The sequence below is a fragment of the Diceros bicornis genome, chromosome 34 (genome assembly GCF_020826845.1).
Source record: "Diceros bicornis minor isolate mBicDic1 chromosome 34, mDicBic1.mat.cur, whole genome shotgun sequence".
NCBI classification, from domain to species: Eukaryota; Metazoa; Chordata; class Mammalia; order Perissodactyla; family Rhinocerotidae; genus Diceros; species Diceros bicornis.
The window spans coordinates 14,691,855-14,719,335 of NC_080773.1; the positions used below are offsets into that span (position 1 = coordinate 14,691,855).

Sequence of the window (27,481 nt, forward strand, 5' to 3'; positions counted from 1 at the left end):
GAGATGGGGCATTTGCAAGGTATTTAGATTCAGATGAGGTCCTCAAGGTGCAGCCCCATGTTGGGATTCATGTGCTCACAAGAAGAGGAAGAGACACTGGAAATCTCACACCACCATGTGAGGACACAGCAAAAAGATGTCCAACCTCAAGCCAAGAAGAGAGACCTTGCCAGAACCCAATCATGGCAGCACCCTGATATCAAACTTCCAGACTCTGGAACTGTGGGAAAAGAGACTTCTGTTGTTTAAGCCACCTAGCCTATGGCATTTTGTTATGGCAGCCTGAGCTGACTAATACGAAGAGGTCTATGAACAATAGCAAAAATCTCCTCCTATGTTTCTTAGGAATAAACTTATCAAGAAATATGCAAAACCTGGTTAAAAGAATAAAAGTCTAATGTGCCACCAATCATACAAGACTTGAGTCAATGGACACAGTATCCTTTGTCTGGGATATCCCAAATTTATAAAGTTGTCTCCGCTATCCAAATTAAACTACAGATTTAAGTGAGACCTAATAAAATCCCAGTGGGATTTTTTGAGACCTTGAAAATAATTTTAAAGTGCACTTGAAAGAAAAAATATGTGTTATGAAAACCATAAGACTATGTGAAAAATATGAGTAATGGAGGGAGACTAATCCCTGTAAAATCTTACATGTTATAGGGTATAGTAATTTTAGCCGTATGTTACAGCTAGAAAAGAGAGACAGAGCAGTGAAAAGTGTGAATATGAGTCAGTGTTAAAAAAAAACAAAACAGAAACACGCCTAAAGAGATTTAAAATTTTAGCGTATGATAAATTTCAAGCCACTGGCTAAAGGTTGAATTATTTGATAGGAGATTGTATCAGGGTGCTTGCGCGACCCTGAGAGTGAGGATTCCTCAAGATTTTGTACCCTAAAGGCTCCTGGGCCTCATTATAGTCCAGGTCTTGGATTTGAACAACTGGTCACAAGAAATAAATCAATGATATATTTTCCTTCTTTTCCCTTCCCTTCTGTTCCCTTTCTTCCCTCTTAACTTTCTTTCGTCTATCTATCTATCTATCTATCTATCTATCTATCTATCTATCTATCTATCTATTATCTGTCTATCTGTCTGTCTATCTATCTATCTATCTATCTATCTGTCTATCTATCTATCTGTCTATCATTTATCTATCTGTCTATCCATTCATCACCTACCTTGTTGTGTGTGCATATATTTAATAAAAAATTTGGAAGGACAATTTTGTATGATTAACAGATATGGTTTTGGTGGTGAACTGCAGGTGGTTTTCACTTTCAATTTAATTACTTCCTTGTTTGTATAAAAATTATAAAAAAATAAAGTTATTTTTATTTTGAAAGAAAAGCTGAAAATGCCTTTCTCAATTCTGGCACATAGCAGGTGCTCAATAATGGAACATTTATCAGTCGGTTCTCTGTGTGTGCATGTACTTGCATTTGTATGTCTTTGTCTTTCATGTAATATTCATCACTAATTTCATCTCCATTTTTCTCCCCCATCGTACATCCTCTCTGCCATCCCCCTCACACTGTCTTTGTGTCTGTAGATGTCTTACATTCCCTTTCCTTCAGAATCCTCATCTTTTTCAAAAATGTTCACCCAGTATTTGGAGTTAGACAAAGGGAGAAAGTCACACACAGACAGGGGTGACAAGGCATTCTCATAGGGTGGGGAGGGCATGGCTTACCTGTGGAGAATGGGATGAAGGCTTCCTGCTTCCTGAAGTTTCCCTGTGCATCTAGGAAGTGGCTACGGTGGAAGGCGTCTAACTTCTCAAAGTGGCATGGGTCATGGAGGACAGATCTCATGACAGGGTACACAGTAGTGTCCTAAGAGGATGTCAAAGACAAGGGGACCCAAGTGGACATCTACAAGGACTGACTGAATCAATGATGGCACATCCACAGTTGATAACAAGCTTCATCCACTGTATTGTCTAAAGTTGGTGGCTGAAATATTGAAATAATTCTACCCAATTGAGTCAATAGTTTTTTTCCCTAGCTCTCCAGGTATCCCCACTGACCACCCTGAACCCTCCTCCACAAGCCCCTTTGGACTTCTCCATGATCCATCAACTAAAAGGGTCACACCTGGCTCAGCGGAGGCCTCCTAAGTCTCCTTCACAAAACAGAAAATCAACCATTAACCACTTTCAAGGGTATAATTCAATGGCATTTATTGCAACCACAACGTTGTACAATCGTCATCTCTATGCCCAAACATTTTCATCACCCCAAAAGGAAACTCTATACCCATTAAGAAGTCAGTTCCCATTCTTCCCTCCCTCAAGCCCCTGGCAACCACTAGTATGCTTATGTCTCTGTGAACTTACCTGTTCTGGAAGTTTCATACAAATGGAGTCATACAGTAAAGTGGCCTGTGTCTGGCTTCTTTCATTTAGCATATTTTCAAGGTTCATCTACATTGTAGCATGTATCAGTACTTCTCCAATATGGTGAGATTGAGTGCTGGAACCAGTCTCATGGGGAATCAATGAGTGGAGAGCAGAGCAAATTATCCCAAGTGAGAGCCAGGTGGAATCTGTACTGCCTTATATGACCTTGCCTTTGAAGTCATGGAGCAACACTTCCACTGGATTCTCTTGCTCAAAGCAGTTATAAATTCCACTCAGATTCAAGTGGAGGGGAAAAGAGGACATCTCAGTTGGGGCATGACAGTGTCACATGGAAAGAAGAGTGCATGGAACAGGACACAATTTATTAACAGTGGAAATTAATAAGAGAAACCCTAACTAAATTGGAGTCAGGAAGGCCTGTAGGGGGAGCTCTCACATCCTATCACATGTCATCCATTACAGCAAACAGGAAGAGATAGACAGACGCTTGCATCTCTGACAGGAATTGAAACTACTCTACTACTGAGAGGAGATTTCTCTCCCCATCAGGCAAGAGCCCAGCCAATGAGAAACACCACAGCTCAGCCAAGGAGAAGCTGTCACGGCTCTGAACTGTTACTTTCCTCCAATGGACTTTCAGTTTAGAACATCCCCTCCCTACTCCCCCTTTTTCTCTATAAAATCATGCTCCACACCCTTGGTTTTCTGAATTTGCCTACGATTTGCTGTAGTATGCACATTCCGAATAGCAATCCTTTTCGTTATTCCCAAATAAACCCATTTTCAAATAAAATAACAGGTGAATTTGCCATTTTAGTTGACATATATGTGGTTTCAGAAAAGTGGGTCCAAGGGAGGCGATCTCCTAGAGACAGTGACCACCAGAATTGAGCAAGGTACCCACACGGAGCCCCTCGTGCTTATTGCTTATGTGTGTTGCCACCTGCGTTCAGTTTGGTGAGTCTTCTCTCAGGTGATGAACTCTGCTCTCCTTGAGTTTTGAGCTCTCAGACTTTATTCGGAAATGGGGGAGGCTTTGTCCTATTGGGTGAGGTACTTGGTCCTCTTAGTTCAAGGCTCTGTCCTTGGGTTCAGGACATTGTCTTAGGTGATTACTCATTTGTTTTCTGAGTGTAGCACAGTTTCTTTTGGGACTTGGGCTTGCTGAATATCCAGGAGTTTTTCTTTGGTCATCAGATTCCTTTTGGAATGACAGCTTTTTCTTTCAAAATAAATCCAGCAACTTTTCTTTTGTTTTTAGATTCCTTTGGGGATTGGGCTAGAACTTGAGCAACTTTCTTGCATTTTCAGAGGAAATTTCAGAAATGGGATAACAGTCATCTAAAGGTTCTGAGGGAAACTCTCTTTCCAGAACCCCATCCTGGTTTATGTTTAAGAACTTCAGGCCCCCTAAATGCACACTTTAAACTAAGAGTGCCAAACAGAACAAAAGCAGTCCAGAATTGCAATGGCCATTATGGGGAACTTTTGATCTCCCCAAACTAGCCTTTCTTAAAATTGAATTGGAAATGTGCAGCTCTAAAATTAAGGAAAACAATTGATATGTCTGTTTGCATTGGCACCCACAGGCTTCTGGATACCCACTGTTGATGCAAATAATCAATAACCAATCTATAGGTAAGAGAGGTATTTAAAGAGTTAATGTGAGAACTAGCCTGGAAGCACTCTCTTCCCCAGGGAAGAAAGCACTCTGGGGAAGTGTGGTTTACAGCGTGGTTATATACGATTTCAGAACAAAGAACATACAGCAGCAGCACAGAAATATAACTTTTTCCTTAAAATCACAAGGAGACTATTTGCCACAGTTGAGCACATTCTCAGCAGGTCAACTTGATATTGGTTTTCTGTTAGGAAAGGCTTGTCTTCAAAGAACTACTGGTATGGGCATCACAGAAAGGGAAACATTCATCTGTATCTTTAAAGAATGCGTTCTATGCTTTCAGAAAACGTTTGAAGCAGATGTACAATGCATGTGCAGAGGGCCACAAGTCAGGCTGCTCTGGGATAAACAAGTTTGATGCCAAATCAGATTTAAACCAGAATGGCTTCCCCATATGCCGACATGTGACAGCTTCTTCCTATTCTTATTATTTTCATCATTTTTCCCCTTATGACCAAAAATATTTTGAAGAAAGCACTGATGATCAAGTTATTGTCCCTTCTTGCCAGGGTGGTTGCTGCCTGCCCTGGGTCCATCATGTCCCTCAGAGCTGGGCTTTTATTTTATTGGTTCACCCAGTTACCCATGTTGGGGGGAAAATAGCTGAGCTTAGTGAGCAGACATAGAGGTATATGCTGATAAGGGAAGCTTTCCATAGGTCAATAATTTTATATTGTTGCACAAACACTGTACATACAGTTCAACACTATTTTGTAATCATCACTTATAACAGGTAACAACTATAGAGAAGATTTAGTAGTAATGATAGTAAAGTGTTTAGTTGAGAGGAATAAGCCTTAAGCTTAATCCTTATCAGAGAAAGAAGGTTGTTCAAAACATAAGATTGATCAACCATCTCAAGTTGTCAAGAAATCATTAGTCTAGCTTGCATATCACTCTTGCAACAATAAGCAAAGAAAACCGTTATTAGCTTGATTAGCATGATTAGTACAAGAATTCCAAGAAGTAACAAAAATAAGAATTGTAATCAGATCACAGAAGGGAATCAATACCTGAAAAGAGCCAACTAAATAAATTGAGACTTTGTGAAGGGTCGCTTAGGGTATCACCTGTTTTTTCATGTGTTTTAACAGAGATGACACATTGGAAGATTCATCAGGTATAAAAACACAGCATTCAGTTTGAATTATAGCACATGTGACACCTTGGGATGAAGTTAGAGTATCTAAGGCCATTCTATTTTGATGGACAGCCTTTCTCATTAAGGACATCTCAGTACTCAATAAAGCTAGTCCTGTTTGGCTACTGGCAAGGGCCTGTTGAGTAAATCTAGTCAGGGCTTCTACATGGGATGTGACTTCTTCTAATCCTATGAAGAGAACAAATACAGCTGCTAAGTGGTCACACCGATGGAACAATGAATGAGTCTATCTGTCCTTAAGGAGAGGAAGATGGGCAACAGTTGTTAACTTAGGATGAATCCTTCTCTGCATCTAAGGGAACCCCAGAGCACAGCTTCCTAGCCATCCAGGTGGTAGCCAAGGCACAGATTTGTTCCACAAGACCGCTGAGTTCCTATCGGTGCCACCCAATAACATGTCTGTACTTTGAGACCAGTCTGTTCCAAACCAATCACTTTCTTTAAGAAAGTGTATTTAGACATGACTCCAGGAGTATCCATCCCATGTTGTGGGTACAGTTAGGTAAGTATTGTTTGGAATGGTTTCTCTGTTCCAGTGTAAAGGTGCTCATGTACTTAAAGACCCATCACTAGCAGTGAGACAGATAAATCCATCCCAGATTTGTGTGAAACATCCCACAGTTCTTATTGTAAAATTCAATTTCTTTTGTTTAGTGGCAAAGTGTTGGGATAATTGAGTATTTTGAGCAACAGAAAAGGAATAACCATTTCTTGTACCATTAATAGTATTGGCTATTGGCCAGGCTTCAAGATCATAGTTAGTAATATCAGATGACCGCTGAATATTAGAACTAGATCTATCTATCGTGTGGATTGAATAAACAACCATAGTATCAGAAAAATCTTAAATGGCATCCTTATAGTTAATTAAAAGCTTTTGTACTTATGCTCTGCTAAGTGAAAGAGGCCAGACACAAAAGATCACATACTGTGGGATTCTATTTATTTGAAATGTCCAGAAAATGCAAATCCACAGAGACAGAAAGCAGACTGGTATTTTCCACGGGCTGAAGGGAAGGGGAAATGGGGAGTGACTGCTAATGGGTATGGGGTTGCATCCTGGATGATGAAGATTGGAACTAGATAGTTGTCGTGGATGCACAACATTGTGAATGAACTAAATGTCACTGAATGATACACGTTAAAATGGTTAACTTTATGTTGTGTGAACGTCACCTTTATTTTAAAATATATGTGGTGGGAGAAGGAGCTGTGGTGAAGAGTTTGAGTTCTAGATCCAGGCAGACAGAGTGTGAATCTTCCTCCTCCACTCACCAGCCTTGTGACCTTAGACAACTGATGCTGCTGCCCGGCCACTGTTTACTCCTCTGTAAAGTGCGCGTGATCGTTGCACCCACCAAAGAGGGATAACAGGAGGAGGTTTCAAGCATGGTCATGTATGCAGAGATCTTGGATCACAAGTAGTTGATAAGTGGCAGTTGTGGTTGTTCTGGGGAAGGGAGAAGCTCCTCAGGGTGAGCCATGGCCTCATAGGTAGAGCTTCAGAGACCCTGATCCAAGTTCACACTTTTGGACCCTGTTTCTATATGTACACTACTTCTGGAATTGCATTAACAGAGAAAAGGAAAACACCTCCTTGATTCTTTAGAAGAGCTGCAGCTTGATGGAAGGAGGCAAGACCACAGAAAGCACTTTCCCATGGAGGTGGCAACCATGGAGGGGGAGGACAAAGTCTTACAAAGGTTCTCTCAGAGGTGGAAAGACATGGAGACAGTCAGGGGCCATTCTCTTCAGAGGTGGGGATACTTCATGACCCTGGAATCCTTCAACTCCCTTCCCTCAGCTCCCTCGGCGGGGCAGGAAGCTGATCTGGTACTTCGGGGGCAGTTTGCCCACACCATTCTCCAGGGGAGTGAGGTCGATGTTCTCAGGGGCCACGGGGCTGACCACAGAGAAGTTCTGGAGGATGGTGGTGAAGAAGAGGAATAATTCCATACGAGCAATGCCTTCGCCGAGACAAACGCGCTTCCCTGTGGGCACAGATGATAATCAATGTGGGCATGGGGCAGGTGCATGTTCTTTGCCTTGTCACATCCCAAAGCCCAGACACCTGATTCCATTGCAACAGATTTCCATGGGATTCGCCTTTAAACTGCATTTTAGGGTTGATTTTAGGAGGTTCCCAAACCCTGTGAATCCAGGTGTAAACCTTGGGTGGTTGTGTCTTGCACATTTTTCCAGGAGAGAGTTTGTAGTTTCTTTTAGATTTCCAAAGGGTTCAGTGTCCCCACAGACTCTAAGGATCCAGTTCTGGTTGGATGTGTGTGTGTGTGTGTATGTGTGTGTGTCTGCCTCTACATGTAGGTGTGTGTGTATTTCTGATATAACATTTTTTATGTCATTCATTTCTAATATGGGGGTTCCTATCTCAGAGGGCTATTATGAGGATGAAGAATTTAATATTTGTAAAAATTATTAGACTAGAATTCTATTCTGGGGCCGATTTAGGATCCTGTATATGTAGTTAGGACTTTCTGTTTGTTTCTGGGTATGTGTGGTGGGAGTGTGTCTCTTACACTGAGCGTGTTTGTCTATCTCTGGGACGTCTTCTTATCTCAGCCTGAGAGCCACGCACTTCAAGAGTTCAGAGAAATTCCCAAACTGTGCATAAAATTGTGAATGGGATTGATGACTATGAGAGGGGATTCTATGGCTTCCATCAGATTCTCACACCCACCCCCAACAGTTTATGAACCACGGGCTTGGAGAGAAATGAGGAGAAAAGGAGCTGGAAACTCATGCAGAGACACTGAAAGCCTCCTCCTTTACCTCCGTGTTTTTCATCTGCAAGCTGACAACCTTGGGATGTCACGTCAAGGACGGGTTTCCAGGCATTTGCTAGACCTTCCAAGTTTATCGACCTTGTGGAGCTATCTGGGAAAGGGTCCACATCTTTCTGGAACTTCCAGAAGTTAGGGGTCATGAGCTTAGAAGTACTCAGGGCAGAGCTCAGGGCTGGCTCTTCATGTTTAACTGGTTCTGTGACCCAGGTTTTTCAGAACAGCATGACACCTCTTGTATCCCTCCCTGCCCATCCTCTGCATCCCTGGGGCTGTCCACGTGGAAACACTTTGGTATACATTTGGCTTTAACACCTTTTTGGCTCCGCTTGTCTTCCTTTCTGCCCATGGCAATCAGTCTCGTTTTTTCTGTCTATACCTCCTGTCAGGCCCTGGTTCTCTGTCTCTCTTCTCTTTGTCTCCTTTTTTCTGCTTTCTTCCTGTTGTTTACCTCCCTATCTCTGTCCATTTGGATCTGATTCTGTCTGCAACTCTCTCTCTCTCATTTTTCATCCCCATCTACAGGTAACGTTTCTCTCCTTTACTATTTCTTCTTCTCTGCTTATGTCACTCTCTTTTTTCCCTTGTTTGCTTTTCTGTTTCTCTCCCTCTTCTTCCCCCTTTCCCTCCTCCACTCTCCACCTCCCTCGTTCTTTTCTTTCTCACTCTCTCTCCTCTCCTTCCTCTCTTGTCTGACATTCACTCTGTCTCTTTCCACCCCTGTCTCCCCTGTGTCTATGTCCCGTTGTGTCTCTCTTTGTTCCCCTCTCTGTTTCTCACTCACTCTGTCCTTCTCTGTGTGTCTCTGTCCTTGTTTTCCCACCTCTCTGCCTCTCTCTAAACATAGGACAGTATTATTGAATGGAAGAATTGACCCTCAGCCCACCACATGGCCCCCAACTCTCACTTAAGATGAAGTGAAGGAGGAGTCCATTGCACTAGGCAGAGCCAGAGCCCTGGTTCACTGAAGTCACTGATGGAAATCAAGACTCGGGACTTGATTCTCCAGTCTTCCTTTCTCCTAAATGAAGAGGACCCTGGTGCTAGAGGTTTAATCTGGATGGGGCCAAAGAGTGGAGAACTGGGATAGAGACACATCAGAGGATGTCAGGACCCTCCCTGGCTCCCGAGTGCCATCAGGATTAAGCCAAACTCTCTCCAACTTTCAAGGCCCTCCAGATGAGCTCTTTGCCCTTATCCCCTTCTTTAATCCATACCCCAGACAGCCTGGTTTCTTCAAGTTTCTCAATGCACCATGATATCTCCACCTTTGGGCTCTTCCCTTGCTGTTCCCTCTGCTTGAAACACTCTTTCCAGTAGCTGGTTGATGGTCACCCACGATGTCTTAGCTTAGAAGCCAGTGCTTCAAGTAAGCTTTTCCTCACTAACGTACCAAGAGTTGTCAGTACCTCCATTCCGTGCTCCCAACACCCTCTTTACAGCACTTATGACAATTATGATTATTATAATAATAATAATTGCCCCATGAGCATTTACTTTGTGTCAAGCCATTCTAAGCATACTGCAAGCATTAACTCTTTTAGTTAGTTACTATTGTGTGACTGTACTATGAATGCCCATCTCTCCTGCTGGACCATAAATTTCATGAGGCAGGAAATGTCTCTATGTGGTGTGTCCAATACATTATCTTCAGCCCCCAATAGAGCATTGTGCTATGAATAATTATCAACAGATATTTTATGCTGAGATGCGGAGATGTTAAAATACCTGCCCAGAGTCCAGCTAACCAAGATGCGCCTTTGCCATCTAACTTCTCAAGCCCCCTCTAGGGTTGTAGTGAAGATGGAGCGAGTTAATGCAGGTAAAGCAACTGGTATACATTCACTGCTCAATAAACAAAGACCTCTCCCTGATTGTCTCAAGGAGGGGATGGCATCTGCATTCTGGTGTCTGGGAAAGGGAGTACGGGTCCACCTTACCTGCGGAGAAGGGAATAAAAGCTTCATTCTTCTTCAGTGCCCCATTGGCATCCAGAAAGTGGTCAGGGTTGAAGGCGTGTGGTTTTTCAAAGTAACGTGGGTCATGGAGAGCAGAGCTCAGAATGGGATAAACTTCAGTGCCCTGAGGGAGGGTCATAGGAGGAAAATATTGTCTTTCTCTTCCCCACTCCACCCCAAATTCAAAACAAGAGGCCCTTAGTCATAAAACCAACAGGATGTTAAGTTTTGAGATGAAAAGAACACAGGATGCCCACTCTAGAGGCATGCAGGAGCCCAGCTGGCCTCACCTTCGGGATGATGTACCCTCGGAAGTAAGTGTCTTTGGTGACCATGTGGGGCAGGCTCATGGGGAGGAGGTCCGAGAACCTCTGAATCTCATGGATGACTGCATCAGTGTATGGCATTTTGGCTCGGTCATCGAGGGCTGGAGGGCGTTGTGAGCCAATCACCTGATCAATCTCCTTGTGGATTCTCTCTGCATAGAAGAGTGGGACCAGTGAACCTTATTTCAGCGGGGACACTGATCAATGGGCCAGCAAGCCAGGAAATACCTATAGTAAAAGATTAGATTATTGACATCCCTCAGAGCAACCAGCTTGAGGTGGGAGGAGGATGGAGGAAGCAACATGATTTCTTACCCACTGAAATCTAGGGAATATTATGGATGCTCTCCCCACATGCACAGGTAAACACAGACACACACATGCCCACAGGTACCACAATTTTGCATAGAATTTCAGATTAACAACTCTAGGCTATGAATCTATAAAAATTCTCCTAGAAGAGTACACAATGAACTAATACTTATTTTGTATGTATGATAGATGAGACACTGTGCTAGGTCCTCAGGAATATGACAGTGAAATAGATCAATAGATTAACCCATGAACAACTGGATACGTAAATGAATACATCAATCAATCAATCAACCAAGAGACCGATTCAAGAATGGAAAGATTCTTGAATAGAAGAATGTTAATAAATGTATGTATGTATTTACTTATCAATCAATAGATGAATTTATGAATTATTAATGAATAAATGGTCCATATATCAATAAATCACGTGAATGTATGAATGGCTAGATTTATTGAGAAATAAGGGAATGAGTAAATTAGAGAAAGAATGAGTAAATAAACCAATAAATAAAAGGATGGATTTAATGACAGATGACCAAATCAAGAATGCATAAATGAGTGCATTATTAAAGGGACAAATGAAGGAATAGATGGATGAAGTATGAATTGAAAGGCTGACTGATGGAAGGATTAAAGAATGATACGTAGCTTAAAGAAGGACAGATGGATGCATGAATGAATGAATGAGCCAATGAATGAATGAGCCAATGAATCAATCACAAATAGTTCATTGAATTCATCATCATTTCAAAGGACGAATAGATGAATCAGTTAATCCAAATAAAGAATGAAGTGCATGCTTTTGGATAAATCATAGATAAAAGAATCTGAGCATACAGGTTAATTAAGAAATAAAAGGACGCACAGATGAATAGATGTATGTATGTATGTATGGACGGATGGGTGCATGGTCGGGTGGATGCATGAGTTGATCTTTAAGGGATCAGAGAAAACAGTGGGAGAACAGATTGACAGATTCTTCATTCATCCATCCACCAACAGGACTGGCACAGTTGAGAGCTCCTTCAAAACCTGCAGTGATCCAGTCAGAAGAGTGGAACACATCCTCTCTCATTGATGAAGGACTCTTAGTCCCATTTCTGCATTCCAAAAGGGGTCAGAAGACCTCTCTTGCCTGACTGTCCCAAGCCTGCCCACCTGTGATGTGGGGGTATTTGAGCATAAGCAGGAATCCATAGCGGAGAGTGGTGCTGGTGGTCTCAGTGCCCCCGAAGAAGAGCGCGAGCGTATTGAAGATGAGGTTCTGCTGGTGGAACTCACTGTTTGGGTCTGACTTCTCCTGTGTCCAGAGGGGTAGGCCTTGTGTCAGGGGAGGCTGGACCCTCACCCCACACACCTGTCTCAGGGTGCCCTCCACCTGTTTATGGGTCTCTCACACTGTCTGGCTCATTTTCCTATTCTCTGTCATCTGTGTGTCCAACCATGTATCTCTGTTTCTGTCTCTCTCAGTCTCTCTTCACTCTGTCTGGCTCTGTTTCAAACTCTCTCTCCATCTCTTTGATGTGTTTGTCTCTCTTGTTCTCTCAGCCTCTTTCTGCCTCTGTGAGTCTTTTCACCTGTTGCTGTATTATTGTCCCCTGTCCTGTATTTCCAGTATCTCTCTCACTCTCTCCTCCCTACTTTCTCCTTCCTTTCATCTCCCACTCCATTCTCTCCCGCATCGCCCCCCTCCTTTTCCTAATGTCCCTTCCTCCCCCTCTGTACTTCCCTCCTCCTCTTCCCCACCCTCTAAACCTTTCCCCCATCTTGTTCTCATCCCCCATTTTTCCTTTTTCCCCTCCCATCCAGCTCCCCTCTCCCAAACCCCACTTCGTCCATGCGCAGCAGGTAGGTATCAATGAGGTCCCGGGGGTTGCTGGGGTCCAGGGTTTTATGGTGCTCCTCCACACTGCGGGCAATGAAGGCGTTGATTTCCTGCAGGATTTTGTAGACTTGCCTGTGTATGCCAGGAAAGTGCTTCAGGAAGTTGGGGAAGAGCTCAAACACCTGAGGCAGGAGGTAGAGAAGGGGATGTGAGGTCCTCCTGGGGCTGAGGTCACAGAAGGGGCAGCCCTGTTGGATCTTTATACCTCCTAGGGGAATCTCTGTCTCCCTCTGTCTTTATCTGTTTGTCTCTGTCTCTCTGTTTCTCTGTCTCATTTTCTCTCTCTCTCTATATATATATATTTATATCTGAGTCCCTCAGACACTGATTCTATCTCTCCCTTGATCTGTTTTTCTCTCATTTTTCTCTTTCTGCATCTTCCTCTCTCGTCCTCCTGTCTTATTGGTGGTCTCTGCCCCACCTCTCCATCTCTCCTTTCCACCTCTCCTTATCTCTGTGTGTCTCCTCTTATCATTATCTCTCTGGGTTTCTCTTGCCTACCTCAGCCAGTTTACCTGTTTTGCTCAAACCTCTCTCTGACTCTTTCCAACTCCTGCATCTCCCTTGCTGTGTGAGATATTGATAACAGGATGTTGACACAAGATGAGCCTATTGGTGGTTTATGACTATTTATGTGAGACATATTTTTACTGTTATGTCTGATAATAAATGTAATAGTCAAGTCATTGTAAATAACAGCAAAAGATTAAAAACCTATCAATGTAAAATTCCTTGTTAATCCCTCCCTCTAAAGATAACCAATATTAACTTTTTAGTGGATCAGCTTCCAGACATTTCTATTTCCATGGTTCTCTAGGGGAAGAGATAATTGAAACCACCTCTTAGGCTTGTCTCAGATCCTCCCCTGGGACCCCATTCCAGATTTGTAACAGTCCAACCTGTGAATGTGACACACACCTGGTGAAGAACAATGGCCATGTGTATGTTATGCCATTTAATTTTTTTAAGTTAATATACAATAGGTGTATTTCCAGATTAGTCGAGAAAGAGAAACTTTATTATTTTGTTTTAAAAGAGGAGCGTATTCCTTTATAATTTGGGAGACAATTTCTAAAAACATAAAGAAGGAGGAGAAAGGGGGAAATGAAGAAATGCAGTTTCTTATTTTCATTGATCTTTGGATTTCATCAAGTGAGGAGTTTTGCCAAAGACAGAGGCAAAGATCCAGGGGAAGCAGGGACAGAAGAGTAGAGAGCCTGAAAGCCTGGTTCATTCTCTCTCTCTCTCTCTCCCCCCGTCTCACACACACACACACACACACACACACACACACACACACACACGCACACAAACTCTATTTTCAATTGCCTGTCTCAGGATCTCTTCATCTCTGCCCTTCTTTGTCCTGTTTTCTCTCTGTCTTCTCTCTTTTCCTCTCCTTTTCTCTCCTCTCTCTTCCAAGTCCACATTCCTTAGTCTCTCTCTCTATTTCTGCCTCCCTCATCACTCCTCTTTCTTTCTCTTAGTATCTCAGTCCCCGTCTCACCAACTGTCCCTCCCCCCAGGTCTCAGTGTCCCTGTCTCTCCCTGTGTCTCTGCCCTTCTTCCAGACCTAAGCTGCATTTCTGGCCCTCAAAGCAGATCACTCCTTTCCCCTGCTCTGGGTGCTCCCTCATCACCACTGTACCTCAGCCTCTTCCTGACCTGGCTGGAGAAGGAGCTGATGAGTGCAAAGGACTGGTAGAACAAGTCCAGGAGCTGCAGGAACTCAGGATCTCTGTAGGAGAAGCGTTTTCCAAAGACAATGGAGGAGATGACGTTGGCGGTGATGGCGTGGAAGAAGAAGGTGGGATCCTGGAAGGCTCCTAGGGGGAGGAGGTGAAGGTCATTGGACACAGACTCAAAGGCCTAGAGAGTATTTGGCTGCTGCCCCAGCTCTGTGTGACTGTCCTCCATCGCTCAGTAATGATGGAGAAGACAGGACCAGGAACAGCTAACAGATGTCAGACCATATTATGTGCCAGGCCCTATTCTAAACACTTCATATATTGTTTTACTTAATTTCCCCACAGCAACCCTGTGAGGAATACACACTTCTGTTATTACCCCCATTTCATAGATGGGCAGATGGAGAAGTTATGTCATTTGACAAGAGTTCCCCAGCTACTCCTCCCTGGGGCCAGGATTTGACCCCGGCAGCCCAGCTACAGGGCTGTGTGGTCAGTCCCCGCTCAGGGTCCAGCTCTGACTCTGGGAGCAGGGAGAGTTCAGTCCCAGGGACAGGGGTTGTGCAGTGCAGGGGTTCAGTTAATCACATGTGCAAGTTAAAAACCTCTGCTCCCCCTGTCCCTTATCTGTCACTCCCTCTTCATCTCTTCTCCCCACCTGTCAGGCTCTGGTCTTCAGGAATCATTCTGCACTTGTTACTTGATGTCTGTGTAGACAGACTTGGCCCGGTTGGAGGGAGGGTGGGCTGTGAGCCCGGGGAATGTCAGGTGGGTGCAGCTACTCTCTCTGGGTCTCACCCATCCATCTTCCCTTGTTCTCCTGCAGACCCTTTCCTGAGCCTGTCTGTCTGTCTCTCCAATTTTTTCTGCCTCACTTTCTCTCTGACTTTTTTCTTTCTGTCTCTCCGAGCCTCTTCTACTCTCTCTCTTGTCTCTGCATGTCTCTCGTGGTCTTGGTCTCCCCATCTCTGTCTTTGTCTCTTTCTCTGTCTCTCTGTGTCACTCTGTTTCTTCCCGTCTTTCTTCTCAGCCCTCTGGCTCTATTCTTCTGTTGCTCCCTGTTTCTCTGCCTCTGCATCTCCCTCCCAGTCTCCACACTTATGTCTTGAAATCTCTTAAGAAGTCACATTTGTGTCTCATAAACACTCTTTGATGGAGAATCCACAAACAACCAGAAGTGCTTCTTTGATGGCCCATCCAGCTGCCTGAGAGCAGAATACCCGTCTGCCCTCTTTGCTCACTGCCAGCTCATCAGCTGTTTATGCAAAGAAAGGAAAACTCAGTTCCTCATTTTCAAAACGTCTATACTTTTCACTTTTCTCTCTCTACTTTCTTTTATTTAAGTCTCGTTTTTTCTTTGATAGATACAATTAAGCCATGCATTGGTTTCCCTGAATGTCAGTAAACAGCGTGCTAATTTCTTAGCCTATGTCTTTGGGTTGTTGTCAACACTACACACCCCACATCTCTTCTAGCTCCCCGTGTCCGTCTACTGCTCATCTCTGTCCATCTCCATGCTCCTCTCTCTGGCCCTGTCCCCCAGTCTGATGGTCTCTCAGGCTCTGTCTTTCTCTCTCTCCACCTCTCTTTCTCTGCCCACCTCTACCCCTCTGTCTTTCTGTTGCTGTGCACTACACTTCTCTCCTGATTCATTGTCCTTCTTTCCTCCCCATCCCCCGGGGCTCACCCTTGGTATTCCGCAGCTCCTCCAACAGACACTGAGCCTCCTCCTGAATCCGCTCCTCCACACTCCGCTTTCCCATCCCGAAGTCCCTCAAGGTGGCTAGAGAGAATCGGCGAAGGGTCCTCCAACGTTCCCCGTTGGCAAAGACCACACCTGGGGTTGTAGAAGTTAGAAGAAGACTCTGGGTCCCTCTTGAGTGCTTATCCTGCCTTCCCACCTCCCCAATCCCCTTCTTCCATCCTGCCCCTACTCAGTTCTTCTGAGGTCCTTACCATATCCCTGGATGACTTCCTCAACAACAGCGATTTTTCCTTGGCCAGAGAAGGCCTCAGCTTGGTCCACCAGGGCCTCCCGGATGGCCTCTGTCCCACACAGCATGACCACAGGCCTTGGACCCAGGTACACCATAAAGACGTCCCCATATTTCTCTTGGAGCTGCCAATGATAGCCACCCACGGGCTTGCTGTTAGTCAATGTGCACCTCTGTGGCCATCCTAATTGTTATACCATCAAAAGACTCACAATAGATAAATAGCTGCTCCCCCCGAGACCTTCTACCTCAGGACTCAGCAACTACAAAGTTAATCCAAGACCCAGCCACGATCCACATGATTGGTGCCCTGATGTTTAAATAGTTCTAGTAACACTCTTGCCCAAACCCCTGAGTCTATAGACCTCTCTGACATCATAACTGAAGAATCATCTTTCTTGTGAACCAACTTCAACCTGCCATCTTCCTCCTGACAAATTCCCCAGAGAACCACCCTGAACTGACCACCTGGAAGACATGAAGGGAAAGAGAGGGCCTTCTGAAGTGATCATGAAATTTGAAAAATCATAACATCAGTACAGCCACTTGGGAAACTCCCCAGCTGTACTTACAAATGCATGTTTACTTAGTGAGTCAGGATATGCACTCTAAACAAGATGCACAGCAAAAATATGCATGTGGATTCACCAAAAATATGAACAACGAGATTCTTAGGAACCTTACTAATGAAATGTTCAGCACCATCGATACAGAATAAATATGTAATGATGCACTCATGCCATGTAATACTATACAGCAATGAAAAAGAACAAACCATTGCTATGCCCAACAACACGAATGAAACTCTCAGACATAATGTTGAGTGAAAGCAACTAGACTAAGAGTCCATCCATCCTAATTCTACTTATATTATGTTCAATAACAGATAACACAGACCTATGGTGTCAGGATAGTAAGAAGGTAGTGACTGGGATGGGTGCATGAGGGAGGTTTGCAGGGACAGGCCATGTTGTTACTTACCTGTATGTCATTTACGTGAGTATGTTCATTTGAGAATATTCACTGAGGTGCACACTTATGATTCGTGCGCTTTTGTAGAGTGATGTTAAACTTCAATAAAACGTTGACTTGAAATCATAAAAGGGTTAAGTTTACTTAAAACTTACATTAGTCTCTGCAAAGCCTCCTCACTGGACTCCCTACTTTCATTCCTGTCCTCCCTGCAATTGTTTGACCACCCACCCACCCCACACCAATCCAGAAGCTAGAGTAACCTCCTTAAAATGTGAGTTAATATCACTAACCTGCTCCAAAACCTCCAACGCTCGCACTGCACGGATAATAACACCTGAAGTCTCACCCTGGACCACACGGCCCTACATAACGTGGCCCCACCACTCCTCTGACTTCTCCTCCCACTCGCCCCTTCACTCACTCAGATCCAGTCTCTGTGTTGTCCCCCAAACATGCTGAGCTTGCCCCCTGTTTTAGGGTTCTTACACCAACAACTGTCTCTCTCTGGTGCCTTCCACCCGCCTCCTTCAGGGTCTCTGCTCAGAAACAGAGCAAGACTGAGCTTTCCCCTCACCACTCAATCTAAAGTAGCTCTCACCACTTTCTAAAATATCACTCTGCTTTATTTTAGTCATAGCTCTTGTCTAACTAATATTTCCTTATTTGTTTATTTTGTATGCACTATCCAATGCCACATCATCAATGCTGAAAATATTCCCCAACATACAGAAGGTGCCCAGTAAATTATTATTGTATGAGTTAATAAATGAATGAGTAGATTGAAGTAGCTGCAAGTTAGCTTACTATACATCAGGCTCTATGCAATATCCCATTTATTCCTCACAACAGTCTCAGGAGGCTCACGTTCTTGTGGTCACCATCTCATTTTACAGAAGAGGAAGCCAAGAGTGAGAGTTGAGGAAAGAATAAGAGTTGAATCTGGAACATGAACCCATGTCTGTCTGACCCAGAAGGAATTGGGAGCATACAGGGGAATGGAGGAGGAGCAGTGCCACCGTCCCTAACCTGTCCCATCATGACATCCACTAGCCCATGCCCTCTACCTCCCTCCCTCTCTCAATCTCTCTCTCTCTTCTTCTCTCTCTCTCTCCACAAGGATGCAATGATAATGGAGGTTCATGGACAACTTGAGGATACTTGGAGGGTCTATGGGAGAGCTTTAGGGGGTCTGGAACTCTCACAATTTTATGCTAAATGTGTATGAATATTTGTAGGGGAGGGAGGGCACAGCTTTAATCAAATTCCCAAAGGATTCAGTGATCCCAAAATTCTTAGGTAGCTTAAGTGCATGAGGGCATTGGAGATGAAGAGATCTTTGTGCTGGACCCAGCTTCCCCTCTGAAGTCTCAGCTTTGTGACTGTGGACAAGTGCCCTCCCCAGGCTGAGATGTACTCTCTCTGCCTCTATGATGCAGATAGGTCCTCCCCAGCCTTCTTGTTGTAAAAAGACCTGATGAATTTCCACGTCAATACAGATAAATCCTAGCCACATAATTCTGAATGAAGAAACAAAGTCCAGGAGTTTACACAAAAACATGGTGCCCTTGTGATGCATTAAGGACACTGAAAGTTAAATAATATGCACTTGGGGCCTCCACATCTGTGAGAAAATGCTCTCTATTAAAAGCAAAGGATGGACCTTGAGGGTATTATGCAAAGTGAAATAAGTCAGAGGGAGAAGGTCAAATACCGTATGATTTCCTTCATTAAGTGGTAGATAACAACAACAATAAACAAACACATAGAGACAGAGATTGGATTGGTGGTTACCATAGGGGAAGGCGGGAGGGAGGAGGGAGAAAGAGATAATTCGGCACATGTGTGTTGGCACAGTATTTGGGTGGTGAACATGATGTAATCTATGCAGAAATAGAAGTATAATGATGTACACCTGAAATTTATACAATGTTATAAACCAATGTTACTGCAATAAACAAAAAATTTGAAAAAATTAAAAAAATATAAAGCAAACGGATGACAGCCCAAGACTCAGGGGTGTGGTCACCATGGTGGGGGAAAATGGTTGGAGGAGCACAGGGCAGGTGAAAGTTACTGTCAGTGTTCCAATTCTCTATTGGGTAGTGGGATTATGGAGGTGGATTACATTGTTAACTAATAAATATGTCATCAAACATGAAATCATATCTGGAAGTGACACAGAGCCTAGTAAATACTCCACAGTGTCAGCTACTATTATAGTGCATTAATGTTCATTATTGGTAAGCACTCAGCACCTGGCCTCCTGTCCTGCTCTCCCTCCTGTCTCCCCATTGTCCTGGCACTGCCATGAGCCACTCTTTGCTGTCTTTTGTTGGCAGAGGAGAAACCTACCTGACGGTTGCCACCTTCCCCTTTTCTGTCTCTTCCAGTGGTGAGCAGGCACCCAGGAAAACGGCAGAGGGCGCAGAGGTGGGTGAAGTTCTACACCCATGGTTCACACCCAGACACCTCTTCTTGCCCACTTGCCTGCTCTAGAGACAGTATCCACACACTTCCAAATGAGAAAGGACACCTCTGACTGTCTGACCTCCATCCACCAGCTTCAGCTTCACGCCACTCACTCACCAACCTTCACACATCCCACCCCTGAGCCTGGGAGGATGCCTCACTCCTTCTGGGGAGTCATACCCAAGTATGGGGGCAGGGAGCCACCATCAGACCCAACTCATCTGCATCTCACCCTCAGGATGGATTTGAGTAGGCCTCTTCTGTCCATCTGCAGAAGGTTCCCCAAGAAGGGCAGAGGACGGGGTCCTGGCGGGAGGTGGCCTTGGGCCTTTGGGCGGCCTCTGACCGAGAGAACCAAGAGTCCCAAGAGGAGAGCAAGCAGGAGGAGCACGCTGATCTCCATGGTCTCGCTCTGACTGCCTTCCATCCCACTGCAGCCTTGAGCTGGGCCTTTTATCCTGAGCCTGCCCCCCCCACCCAGTTATGTAAGGTCCTCCATCCCCCCCCCTTCCCTCATAATTGTCCAGGAGTTTGAACTTTAAAGATAGGAGCTAAGGGACCCATATTTCTGGCTCTGGCAGCCCGAAAACCTGCTCATGCCCTACCTCTGCAATCCCACCGTAGATGTTGGCAGAGATACTGTGGTAGAGATACCAAGGTCCACATGAGTTTGTGTGCATGCATGTGCATGTGTGTGTGTTTATTTTTGTGGGTATGGGTGAGCATCCACTGACCGCTTGTTTTGGCAGTGATTGAGTGTTTTTGTTTGCATACATTTGTCCATCCACGCTTGCATCCGTGTGTGTGCTTGCATGATTTTCATACGTGAAAGGGGTGTTTGTATTTATGTGAATGTGATGATGTGTGTCTCTGTGTATGAGTCTGTGTGTGCTTATGCGTATATTTTTGCATATGTGCAAACTTATATGTATTTACATGGTTTCATACCTGAAGGTGTGTTTGCATTTACATCGTGGTCTTGGTATACGTCCCTGTGTGTGATCCTGTGTGTGCTTGTGTGTTTGTGCATCAGCCAGTTCCTGTCTCTATGGCGCCTGCAGACCCTCAGTGTCCTTCTCTCCAGTCCCCCTTCCTTCATCCTCCATTCTGTGACAACCACAGATGAGAGTTGGGAGAAACAGAATGAGGGGAGAGACACAGAACTGGTGAGACTCAGAGGTGGAGAGGGTCAGGTGGAGAGAGACGGAGAGACCGAGACCTGGCAGGTGGAGCGTTGGGGTCCTCTGGATGTCTGATTGTTCTGACCAGCGCCAGGCGGGTCTCTCCCTGCCTCTGGCTCTCTCTTCACAGTGCAGGACTTTTCTCTGACCCTCACTGACAATCTGTATGTGTGTTGCTGTATCTCCTGCTCTCTCTCTCTGTCTTAGGGTCTCTGTTTCCCCCTTTACACTCTGAGCTCCAGGAGCTCAGAGACTGGGTCCAGTTTGATTGATGTCCACTTGGCATGCATCTGTCTCCATCACCACTCTGAGCCTGCCCCCACCCAGCCTCTGGCAGGCTCACTCCGTATTTGCCAAACATGTGAATGAATGTGTCCATGTCCACCTGTCATGGCCTGGGCCTGACTTTCCACCTCTCTCTGTCTCTCTCCTTTAAAAGGGAGTGGGGGGAGATGAGGCAGCACCTTTCCTGCAATGTTAGTCAAAATCCTTGCAGGACCCAGGTCCCTGACTCCAACAGTTGAGTCATACTCTTCTAACCCAGGAGTCGTGGACTGATAATCCTGACCTCTTGAATTCAGGGGTGGAACTTGTACTTTCCCGACCTTGGAGAGGTGCCACCATGGACTTTGCTGAACCTGGATACTGGCTCCTGCTGTGCTGAGTGATCTGGCACTAGGCTCGGGTCTTCATGTCAGTCCTGGGAATCGCAAGTTGGGACACATGAAGTGCTTTACACAGAGTAAGTCACGTATTCTCACCCTTTGAGGCAGGTATGGTTGTCATCCCCACCTTATTGATGGGGAGACTGAAGCACAGAGAGGTTGGGAGTTTTTCCCAAGGTCACACCACAGATTGGAACTGCATTGTCGAATATGGTATCCACTTGCCACATGTGGCTATTATGCCCTTGAAATATGGCTTGTAAGACTAACTAAAACTAAAAGTTAATTTTAACTGGAAATTGATACTCAATTCAGTTACTGGAAAACTTTTAAGTACATTTGGAGGAACTTGAGTATGTGAATCTCCTTTTTACATTGTAACTTTCAAGAAATCTAAATACAGATCAGGTATTTCTGAAGAAACTTTAGGGTCCCAGTTAAGATGAAATATAAGTGCGAAATACACACCAGATTCCAAAGATTTATAATGAAAAAAGATATGATGAGAAGCAGAGGCAGAAACAGAAAGAAACTCGGAGAAAAAGAGAGGCCTAGAAATAGACAAGAGATATAAAGATATAATATAGAAATGGAGGCAGACAAAGGGAAGTTGTAAGAGACCGAGAGAGAGAACAGGAGAGCAAGAGAGGCAGACACACAGACACACAGAGACCGAGGGCCTCCGGGGGACACAGGCATGGCTGGCATCTATGAAAGAGCTTGTTTTTATATGTGAGACTATGTTCGTATTATTATTATTTTATTTTTAAAAGTTTTAATGAGGTATGATTGGCATACAATTAAATGCATATATTTAAATGGTACAATTTAATCAATTCTGACATATTGCACAGCTATGAAACCATCACCACACTCAAGATAATGAACATATCCATAACTCCCAAAAGTCTCCTCCTGCCCTTCTGTAACTCCTATTTTCCCCCACTTCAAACCCCCTCCCCAGGCAACCACTGACATGCTGTTGTCCCTAGAGATGAACTTGCACTTTCTAAATCTTATAGAAATGAAATCACATAGTACATCCTCTTTTGTGTCTGCCTTTTTCCACTCAGCATAATTATTTTGAAGTCTGGGGTAGGCTGAATAACGGCCGCCCAAATATGTCCATGTCCCAATCTCTATAACCTGTGAATGTGACCTTCAGTGGCAAAAGGGATTTTGTAGATGGAATTAAATTAAGGGTCATCAAATGAGCTGGTTATCCAAGTAGGCCAAGGAGGTAATCACAAGTATCCTTAAAGAAAGAGGCAAGAATTTCAAAGTGAATAGCAGGAGAGGTGACAATGCAAAACAAGGGGTTGAAGCAATGTGAAGGGACACTGAGGCAAGGAATGCAATTTCCAGAAGGAATACAGCCCTCCAACACCTTGACTTTAGCCCAGAGATTGATTTTGGTCTCTGACCTCCAGAAATGCAATAGAATAAATTGTGTTGTTTTATGCCACTAAGTTTGAGGTGAATTATTACAGCACTACCAAGAGAGTAATATAAGGTTCCTTCATGTTGTTGCAAATATCAGTCCCCCATTCCTTTTCACTGCTGAGAGTATTCCATTGTACAGATACTCCACTGTTTGATTACTCATTGATGTGTTGTTGATGGACATTTGGATTATTGCCAGTTTGGGGCTCTTACAAATCTTGCTGCATAGATGTGTGTGTATATACATACACTTTCATTTCTCTGAGTAAATACCAATTTGCGGAACGGGTGGATCATATGATACGGGGCATACATTTTGTAAGAAACTACCAACTTGTTTTCCAAACCTCTTGTAGGATTTTACATTCTCCCTAGCAGTGTATAAGAGTTCCAGTTGTTCCACATCCTTGCCAACTCTTGGTACAGTCAGTCTATTTCATTTTAGACATTCTGATAGGTGTGTAGTGGTACCTCATTTTAATTTTAATTTTAATTTCTATAATGACTAATGGTGCTGAACATCTTTTTGAGTGCTAATTTGTCCTTTGTATGTCATCTTTGGTGAAGTGGCTGGTCAAATCTTTTGTCCTTTTTTTACATTTAGTTCTTCATTTTCTTACTATTGTGTTTTGAAAGTTCTTTATTCTGGAGAGAAACCCTTTCTCAGGTAGGTGATTTATAAATATTTTCTCCAAGTCTATGTCTTCTCCTCTTGTTCTCTTAATAGTGTCTCTTGAGGAGCAAATGTTTTTACTTCTGCTGAAGTTCAACTTATTCCTTTTATGGATTGCACTATTATTGTCTTATCTTAAAAAATTTTCCCCACCAAAGGTCACAAAGATTTGATCCTGTGTCTTTTCCTAGAAGCATTACAGTTTGAGGTTTTATATTCAGACTTGTGATACATTTTTAGACAATTTTTGCATGAGGTGACAGGTATGGATCAAAATTACTTTTTGGCATATGAATATACAATTTTTCCAGCACTATTTGTTGAAAGTATTGTTTCTCCACTGAATTTCCTTTGCACCTTTGTCAAAAATCATATGAACACATATGTGGGTCAATTTCCAGACTCTCTATTATTCTATTCTTTATTTTGTTGATTTTGACCCAATACCAAACTGTCTTGATTACTGTAGATTTGCAATTCCTGAAATCAAATAATGTAATCCTCCAACACTCTTCATCTTTTTATAAGGTATATTATTTGAATTCTTTTGCATTTATATCTGAATTTAAAATCAGTTTGTCAATTTCTAAAAGAAAAAAAAGTCTCCTGGGATTTTGATTGGAATTGTGCTGAATCTGTAGGGAATTGACATCTTAACCATATGAGTCTTCTGACCTATGAAGACAATATATTTCTCCATTGATTTAGGTCTTTCTAGCAGGTAGAATAATGGCCTCCCCAAAGATGTCCACATCCTAATTCTAGAACTTGTGAATATTTTAGGTTAGACAGCAAAGGAGAATTATCTGTGCAGATTGACTTAAGGGTATAATCAGCTGAATTTAAGATAGGGGCAGTAATCTGGATTATTCAGGTGGTTGTGATGTAATCATGAGGGTCCTTAATATAAGCGGCAAAGGGTGGCAGAAGAGAAGGATCAGAAGGATACTGGACTATAGAAGGATGATCAGAGAGATACATTATTGCTGACACTAAAATGGAGGAAGGGGCCACAAGCCAATGAATGCAGGCAGCCTCTAGAAGCTGGAGAAAGGCAAGGAAACAGATTCTCCCTTAGAATTTCCAGAATGAAACCCAGTCCTGCTGATGCTTTGATTTTAGTCCAGTGAGACCTATATTGAACTTCAGACCTATAGAGCTAAGGATCATAAATTTGTTTTTATATTACTCGATTTGTGATAATTTGTTACAGCAGCAACAGAAAACTAATACAATCTTCTTTAACTTCTCTCAGCAGTGTTTTGTAGCAGTCAGAGTACAGGCCTTTCACATATTTTGTCAGATTCATTCCTAAGTATTACACATTTTTGATGATATAGTAAATATTCTTTTAAAAGAACTTCTACTTCATGGCTAGTACATAGAAATTGCTAGTATATAGAAATGCACTTGCTGATCTTGTATCCTGCAGCATTGCTAAACTCACTTATTAGTTCTAGTAGATTTGTGTGTGTGTGTAGTTTCCATCAGATTTAAACAGGCATGTCATCTGTGAATAAAAGATTTCTACCTCTTCATTTGTAATCGGGATGACTTTTATTCCTTTTTTTTTTCTTTATTGCACAAGCTAGAATCTCCAGTGCAATCTTGAATAGAAAATAATAAGAACAGACATTCTTGACTGGCTCTCAATCTTAGAGGAAATGATTTCAGTCTTTCACTATTAAGTATTATGTTACCTGTAGGTGTTTTGTACATGCCTCTTACCAAGTTGAAGAATTCCCCTTATTCCTAGTTCACTGATATTTTTTGATCATGAATGTATGTTGGATTTTATCAAATATTTTTTACATATCTACTGCAATGATCATAGATATAGATATAATTGTTTGTTAATATGGTGAATTACATTAATTGATTATGAAATGTAAAAGCAACCGTGCATTCCTGAGTAAACCCACATGGGTAATACAGTTAAATCAGGGGGTTGACCCACAATGTATTATATTCTTCTTATACATTGTTTTTTTGATTTGCTGAAATTTTGTTTAGAATTGGTATGTTCATGAGGATATTGTTCTGTACATTTTTTTTTCTTTGTAATGACTTTGTCTAATTTTCATATCAGGGTAATAGTGGCTTCGTAGATTGAGTTTGGAAGCATTACTTCTTAATTTTCTGGAAGAGTTTGTATAGAATAGGTAATGTTTCTTTCTTAAATGTTTGGTAAAATTCACTAGTGAAGCCATATGGGCCTGGAGTTTTCTTTGTAGAAAAGATTTTTTTTTAAGTTTTTAATTGCAGTAAGATACACATAACATAAAATTTAGCATCTTAACCAATTTTCAGCGTACAGTTCACCAGTGTTAAGTATATTTACATTGTTGTGCAATCAACCTCCTGAACTTTTTTGTCTTGCAACACTGAAACTTTGTACCCATTAAACAACAACTCCTCATTTCTCCCTTCCCCCAGTCCCTGACAATCACCATTCTCCATAATGTTTTTGTGAATTTGGCTGCTCTAGATACCTCATATAACTGGAATCATAAATATTTGTCTTCTTGTGACTGGCTTATTTCATTAAACATAATGTTCTTGAGGTTCATCTATGTTATGGCATGTGTCACTTTTCCTTTTCTTTTTAAGGCTGCATTATATTCCACTACAGGTATATACCACATCTTGCTTGTCCATTCATCCATTAACAGACACTTGTGTGGCTTCCACCTTTTGGCTATATTGAATAGTGCTGCTATGAACATGGGTGTATAAATAACTCTTTGACACCTTGCTCTCATTTCTTTTGGATATATACCCAGAAGTGAAATTGCTAGCGCAGATGGTAATTCTATTTTTAATCTTTTGAGGAACTTCCCTATTGTTTTCCTTTGTAGCTGTCCTATTTTACATTCTCACCAACAGTGCAAAGCTGTTCCAATTTCTCCATATCCTTTCCAACATTTGTTATTTTATATATATATATATATATATATATATATGGCCACATAAGCGACCTGCCCAACCTTCCAACACCTGAAACAATTGTGTGCTGCTATGCCTGAGACTGGCCCCACCAAGCTGCACTTCTAAGAGACCTGACAACAGCCTTGCAGACCAGAGGCCTTCATCAATTGTGAGCCCCTGAGCCTAGCAACCGGCTATGCTGGGGGCCTACACACTTGCCAGAAAAACAGCAGCAGGTATGTGCTATTAGATCTTGCAGCCAACTGTGCTGGGGTTCCACTACCCCAACAAAGTGACTAATGGGACAATAGCAGCTGCACACAGCTGAACCTTAAAGTCAGCTGGCCATGGGGATAGCCTAGCCTCCCCATGCACCTACAATAAGAGCAACCCTGCACAACAGAAGGACATATGTAACTCACTCAGAGGATACTTCTGGAATATTTGGAACTGGTGATGTGAGGGAAGCACATGGCTGGGCCTCATAAGGCATGAATTACATAAGGCCACTTCCCCAAGATTGGGAGATGTAGCTGATCTACCTAATAATAGACATAAGCACAGAGAACTAGGCAAAATGAGAATAAAAAGGAATATTTTCTGAATAAAGGAAAGGGCAAATACTCAGAAAAAGAACTAAAGGAAACAGAGATAAATAATCTACATGATAAAAAGCACAAACTAATAGTCATGAGGATGCTCGCTGACCTTGGAAGAAAAATAGATGAACACAGTAAGAATTTCAACAAAGAAACTGAAAGTGTAGAAAAGAACCAATCAGAACAAAAGAATACAATAATGGTAATGAAAAATTCACTACAGAGATTCAATAACAGAGTAGATGATACAAAAGAATGGATCAGTAATTTGGATGAAAGACTAGAGGAAATCACCCAAGCTGAACAGATGAACGAAAAAAGAGTTAAAAAGAATGAGGACAGTCTTAAAAAAAACAACAACATCAAGCATA

The 27,481-nt window shown here is 42.9% G+C and overlaps 1 protein-coding gene across 1 annotated transcript; it reads right to left on the reverse strand.

Moving 5' to 3' along the window:
• Positions 1–7,010: 7,010 nt before the first annotated feature.
• LOC131397980 (cytochrome P450 2B11-like) lies at positions 7,011–20,024 on the reverse strand. The gene is made up of 9 exons (XM_058531073.1): positions 19,854–20,024; positions 16,140–16,302; positions 15,871–16,020; positions 14,161–14,321; positions 12,441–12,617; positions 11,769–11,910; positions 10,260–10,447; positions 9,952–10,093; positions 7,011–7,201 (listed from the first exon to the last, which is right to left on the reverse strand). The coding sequence occupies exons 1-9, from the start codon at positions 20,022–20,024 to the stop codon at positions 7,011–7,013; spliced, it is 1,485 nt and encodes a 494-aa protein (XP_058387056.1).
• Between the last annotated feature and the right edge of the window lie 7,457 nt (positions 20,025–27,481).